This window comes from Anguilla rostrata, chromosome 1 (genome assembly GCF_018555375.3).
Source record: "Anguilla rostrata isolate EN2019 chromosome 1, ASM1855537v3, whole genome shotgun sequence".
Lineage (NCBI taxonomy): Eukaryota > Metazoa > Chordata > Actinopteri > Anguilliformes > Anguillidae > Anguilla > Anguilla rostrata.
This window is the reverse complement of record NC_057933.1, coordinates 69,171,889-69,178,360: the sequence shown is the minus strand read 5'-3', so window position 1 is coordinate 69,178,360 and position 6,472 is coordinate 69,171,889. Positions and strand designations below refer to the sequence as shown.

At 44.1% G+C, this 6,472-nt stretch overlaps 1 protein-coding gene across 1 annotated transcript; it reads right to left on the bottom strand.

Moving 5' to 3' along the window:
• Positions 1-116: 116 nt before the first annotated feature.
• Positions 117-5,440, bottom strand: c1h1orf43 (chromosome 1 C1orf43 homolog). Its single transcript, XM_064353757.1, has 7 exons — positions 5,168-5,440; positions 3,685-3,786; positions 3,372-3,480; positions 3,220-3,273; positions 2,504-2,667; positions 1,717-1,775; positions 117-1,170 (listed from the first exon to the last, which is right to left on the bottom strand). The coding sequence occupies exons 1-7, from the start codon at positions 5,234-5,236 to the stop codon at positions 963-965; spliced, it is 765 nt and encodes a 254-aa protein (XP_064209827.1). The 5' UTR covers positions 5,237-5,440; the 3' UTR covers positions 117-962.
• Between the last annotated feature and the right edge of the window lie 1,032 nt (positions 5,441-6,472).

Here is a 6,472-nt window from a genome sequence, read left to right as displayed (position 1 = left end):
TTTGTTCTTGGGCACTTCACCAAAATAGTTGTGGGGCATTATGGGTGTGTGGCCTCACAAGATTATTAAAATTCTACGAGGAACATGCCTGGAAAGTACCATGCAGTCCAGCCAAATAATAGACAAATTTTCCATTTACTCGGATTAATTCTGCCCAAAAAAAGAAACGGTACAATTTCAACAACGGTAAGACACTCCTGACATACAGCAGTTTAAATTACACCAAGGTCAAGCTACACACAGTTCACACAAACCTATGTTTCACACATAATTAAAAATACATTCTTGCATCTATTTACAGATGTACATTTGAAATATAAAATATATTCAAGAAGGGCACTTATCGCATTAGAATTCAGGTTTCTTTGATTCACTTAAAAACATCATTCAGTAGTTCAGTGACAGGTGTTGCAAACACTGCAATTTACTGCATATTTAATGGCCATAGGATACTGAAGTGGGCTATAGTGAATGTCACATCTCTGTCATCGGCTGGTCTATACCAGGATGAATTGGGCCCGGTGCTATTCTGCATGCTACATTTGACCACTCTGTGCCTGTTCCCCTACTGGATCACAGTGTCACGCCTTTCGGTTCTGTCTCAGTCAGTGCTGTGACCGCTCGAGTGTTACCCAATTCACTCCCTACTGAGACGCAGCTCTCTGCAGAGCTTTGCTCTGTAGCTCTCCATGAAGCACAGGAGATTTTGGAAGGGGAGGGGCCTCCTGAAGTTCAATAACTTTGGGGATTTAATGTCATTCTCACATCTAAACTGAACTGGGCTGCAGTGTGCAGTTATACACTTAAGGGATCTTGCTGTGTGTGCGTGACCCACAGCAGTACCCGTCCATGTGGTTCTCCATGGCGTTCCACGTTTAAAGCTCTGCGCGTCCGACACAACGCGTCACACTCCCCCGCCAGCCAAGCACGCCCCAGGCTCTGGGCCTCACAGCCTCACAGCCTCACAGCGTGCTCTCCAGCGTGTTGTACTTGTCCTTGAAGTTCTTGAGCTCCAGGAAGTGTTTGGGTCTCTTGCTGCGCTGGCCGGAGGAGGGCAGGTAGGTCACCTGGATGGTGGAGGAGGCGGGCGGGCCTGGGGAGCTGGTCAGATCTTTGGCTGCGGACTGATGCTGCTGGTTCAGACTGGTGGAGCTGGAGTGGGCCTTCACACTGTGGAAGGAGAGAGAGAGAGAGAGAATAGAATGGGAGCTCAGTGTTATAAAAGCACATACATTTGCAATTGTATATATATATATATATATATATATATATATATATATATATATATATATATATATATATATATATATATATATATATATATAGCAAGCTTATTCTAAAGCAGACAAAGAGATGAAAGACATGGTATTTAGAGTAGACACGAACCTAGGTAAAACAGGGCATGCAAGTTCTGCTCAGAAATTGAGGATTTGCTGTGCACAAAGCTCTTCATTTACCCTGTTCAACAGTTCACATTCCAAACGGGCTGGGATTCACAGCTGTGCTCTACGACTGGCTAACGCACCCTGCATTCCTCCCTGACTCAAACTATTTCGGGCCCTTGTGTCAGCAGAACACCACAATGGCTTCCCGAACCTCCTAAGTATAGCTTTGTCCAGAAAATGGAGAAGTGAACCAGCAGTATACTGGAAGAGTGAGCTGACTTTAAGGGAATTCGGTCTGAGATAGAGGGAGGTTTCAGCTCAATATACTCACACAGCAGCCAGCTGAGTCAGAGCTTCCTGGTATTTCAAAAACTCTGCCTCCCCAAAGACCTGCGAGAAAGACGGGAAAGGCAGTCTGATACCAGTCAGGGTTTGGCCACACGGCCTAAAATTATCATCGCAGCATGTTTTTTATTTTCATCAACAATGATAATAAGTCTATATATGCTTAGGACTCAATGCAAGACATCACAGATGAAGTCAGAGAGTTCATTGGTGGTTTAAATATTACCATCTTAACCGAAAGTTATCAGTCGAACATCATCTTAAACAGACCTAACCAGCTGACATTCAGTGATAAAGTTTTATATATTGCGCTACACAAATACAGCAGAACCTTCCACACAATCCCTTCAAGAATGGGGGTTGTTCAGAACTCCGACATTTTCGTAACTTTGCAAAATTTTTATTTGAACCATTTGACCACTGAACCATGGAATGGTTACTTAAATTTAAAGTTCATTTTTACTACTTCAGAAATCCCAACTGGATGGATATTTAGGATTTAATCCTATATAAAGGATATCAGTAAGGGAACATTGAAAGGGGAGCAGAAGCCCCCAGGGGGCCCTCACTGACCCCCGTGCCCCTCACTGACCGCAGTGTCCCTCACTGACCCCCGTGCCCCTCACTGACCCCCGTGCCCCTCACTGACCCCCATGCCCCTCACTGACCCCCCCTGTGCCACTCACTGACCCTCCTGTGCCCTCACCGACCCCCCCTGTGCCCCTCACCGACCCCCCCTGTGCCCCTCACGGACCCCCGTGCCCCTCACTGACCCCCGTGCCGTGGCGCGCGCAGTCGTAGCCCTCCAGCAGCCCGTCGATCAGGCCGGCGCGGCTCTTCAGCAGCGCGTGCGAGCTGCGCAGCTCCAGCAGCCAGGTGCGGAAGCTGCGGCCTGTCACCGCACTGGGGTTCTGCCCCATCTCCTGGAACGGGATGTCTGCCGGGACAGGGAGGGAGGGAGGGAGGGAGGGAGGGGGCAACTCAGAGCGAGCGAGAACTGCAGCCAGGGTGCCAGGGCTGGACCCAAGATGGAGGCAAGCGCTACGCAGTGACAAAGACCACAAAAACAGGGACTGAGTTCTAATGGGATCGCACAGGGCAGTGGTTCTCGACTTCAGTTGCTACAGCCAATTTCTTGCCCAATCAAGTTTGTTCAACACGTGTTTACGTTCTTTCATCATTTCATCCTTAAACATCACAGCGCAATGCAGATTTGGCTTATTATCATAAACACATGTTACTCAGTCCTCACTGTTCCAACGGCTTGCTCTTTGAATTCTTCATTATCTACTGGTTAAGTGGTTAATATGATCAGCTGAATTTTTACCTCTCTTCAGGTAATCATTTGCAATATAGCACAATGTAACATATTGTTAAAATTCTGGGATTGCTATTGTGGTTGGAATGGAAATCAGCAAACACAGGGGGGTCCCTAGGATCCACGTTCAGAAGCACTGACAAGGGATTACATAGACGGACACTTTCTTACCAGAGTCTCGGATGGCATCCAGGGCCCTCATTCTGTACAGGTAATTATAACAACCTGAAGACAAACAGTACACATTAGTAAGTATTCCCGGGCCTCAACATTGTACCTAATCGTATTATCAGCCGACATCAGCTGTGGTGCGGACATCTCACCATTCTGGCCTCTGTGTTTCAAGCGATCGTCATCCGGCGAGAGCAGCCGCGGCTCATACCGGATTTCGTGCACCTTCGACAAACGCAAATCAATCTCCTCTCGCAATTCCTGGGGAACGCAGAGGCACTTATTACACATACAAAAATACCAACATGGACAAGACAAGCAGACGGCCTGCACCGTTCAAAAACAGCGAAATGGGTGGGAAACGTGATACATTTCTTCCACTTATTTTACTAGAAACTATAAGACAAGGGACCATTTCGGGAGGTCTTTGCGTCAGCCATTGACAAGACAAACAGAAGCACTCGCCTTGGGTGCGTTGTGTCCCAGCGGTACATGCGGTCCTCTGCGAGACTTCATGGCGAAGCGCATAATCTGCCTCTTCACGAAGATGAACAGCAACACGAACACCTACACACGGTTAGATATTAACATTCACTCCTGTGTGAATTACATACAATACACAATGTCAAAGCAAAAAAATCACAGAAAACATTTTTATAGTTATATTAGGCCTATATTATATTATATTATATTATATTATAACTCTCTCTTGTCACTGCCAGCTTATAATATAATATATTGGAAACAGTTGCATTTGTCCCACCCAATATCGGATGCGCTATCCTAAAATTTCTTTTTACCGTGAAGAGTTTTCGGGAAAAATTTTATGACAACGTCAGCTAAAGTCAGTGACTCACAGCAGTTGGAAAGAACGGTAACGGTAATATCAATATGCCAGCTAACGGCAATGTTAGCTAGTTGTCAACGAATGAACTATGATATCTGATATTAATTTAACCTTTATTTAACCAGGATATCTCATTGAAATTTTTAATCTCTTTTTCAAGAGCTACCTGGCCAAGACAGGTAGCAGCAAGTCAATTACACAAAGTTACAGACAGAAAACAGATATCAAAATACAAGAAATTAGTTAAAATCAACATCATAAATATGGTACGTGCCACCAAATCTAGACCGAACATAGAAATGGCAGGGATGACATGGCCCCTGGATCCTTAATCATAGATTTAAAAACGCCAAGAGAGACCAGCTCAGCAAGTTTCAAATCATTCCGTAAAGCATATTCAATGTAGAGGGAGGAGAATACATGAAGGTCCTTTTAACCATCTCCGTGCGAACACTGGCGACAGACAACGGGAATAAAACCCGAGAACGACGACAATGACCTCCAGCGCTCACCGAGATACAGCCATATAAGTAAGATGTCAGTAGACCGAGAAGTCCAGTCTAGTACATAAAAATGTACCAGTGACTTAGTCTACGGGTCGCAATTGCAGGCCAGTCAAACCTACCATACAGGGTGCAATAATGTGTGAGTACATTACAGCTGGTAATGAATCTTTTAGCTCCAAGATAAGAGTAAACTGTGCACTCCGGTATCGCACACAGCATCACTAAATATGCCTGCTGGACAGACAGTAAACGTTTGCCGAATATCTATTTAATTTCAAAACGATAACTACTCGTTGCATAGCTATAATGTGTACTCGAATTTAATCAGAAGTTTTGTAGGTAGCTTGTTGGTACCTAATCATATTATTTAGCAAGCTACTGGTGCATCATCGATTACAGCTAGGCAAATGCTTTCCAATTATGTTCATGTTGACAACCAATATCCTTAAGCTAACACAATCGCTAACTGGTTACTTAATATAATAAAGTTAAGTGTTGGCAACATCGATACAGGCTAGAATTAACGTTATTTCATAAGAAAATCAAGCTTCCTAGCGGTAGCTAGGTATGTAGTAGCTAGCTAGTCGTAACCTACCAGACTTCCGTAGGCCATAACGAGCACTACGTTCACACCTGACAGTGTCGTTGGCGAGTCAGACCCCATGTTGAAAACCCAAAAATAAAAAAAAACAGTGAGCCTGTAGGGTTTGATCAGTTATTCATTTGAAACTGTTCCTTTCATTTGCTTTGTAGGTCTAAAAATATGCAGATTAACATTCAGTTATATCCCGGAAACGTCACCAACAAACCATCCAGACTCAAACCCTATTATTTACAATCGCATTGTCATGTGACCACTTGTTCTTTGTCCAGGAAGTAGGAATTCAGCAGCTCAATTGTGAAATATTGCCACCTACTGTATCGGAGTCTAATATTTGTTTAATCTGAAACATACACGCGCATTCGTTTACGGTAGCTACTCAGTGCCACGAATCCCGATGTGTCAGTGTAAGTACCGGTTGGCAGGTTATCACCTTCCAATCAGTGGATCAACGCAATATCTGCTTGTAGCTGATGTCAGTGAAGAAGCAACAATCATGCTTTGATTTCAATATTAACCAATCCATATTGCATAAAGATAAGTATGGAATATGGAATTAAAAACCAAAGAATGGCTTGATTACTCCTTTTCCAGTTTTGCTCAAAAATGAAACACTGCCAAACTAGCTGACAGTCATAGGCAGATTTATCAAAGTCCATTTTTTATATTTAAAAAAAAAGTGTTTTACCTGAATTTGACCAGGTTGGTGGTCAAATGCAAATAAGTGATGACCTTGAAAAGTGGGTCAGGAACGTAAGGGATTATATAACCTGATGCAGGGGGATGATGGAGGCCAGATAGACTTTCGATTTTGTGGGACTTTGACCAGGATACTTGGGTTAACACCCCAGGTGCCATGGGACTATAATGATCATAGTTTTCCATCCCATCAAGAGGAGAGCAATGTGTACAACACAGTACCCTCGTCACTGTGCTGGGGAATTTGGTTTTATTTGATCCAAAGAGAGAATAGTGCCCCCTGTGCATCCAGCAACAATTTAGCATCTCCTGGAGATTTCTCATCCAACCTGCCCAAACCCAAATTCAGTAGTTTGATATAAGGTGCATACAGCCACAGGGTGGCATGGTTGTTGGCTAGAAAGATACCCATCTCAGCTGATGACTGGTCTTAGCCTTGCCCCTACAGTCTATAGACCAATGATGGCAGTGTGCAACTGAAGTCGAGTCACGCTTCATTTGTTTTGATTGCCATTTGTTTCATTTTGATTTATTTAGCCTGATCAGACGAGGCACATGGCTCATCCTACAGGGGGAGCTCATATCACAATAGTACTACTG

Bases quoted from the DNA above. Each gene is read 5' to 3' on its own strand.
- c1h1orf43 (XM_064353757.1), bottom strand. From the start codon at position 5,236: ATGGGGTCTGACTCGCCAACGACACTGTCAGGTGTGAACGTAGTGCTC. The intron at 3,787-5,167 runs GTAGGTTACGAC...AACCGTGTGTAG, and splicing joins TTATGGCCTACGGAAGTCTG to GTGTTCGTGTTGCTGTTCAT. The intron at 1,776-2,503 runs GTCAGTGAGGGG...TCTTTCTCGCAG, and splicing joins GCGCGCGCCACGGCACGGGG to GTCTTTGGGGAGGCAGAGTT.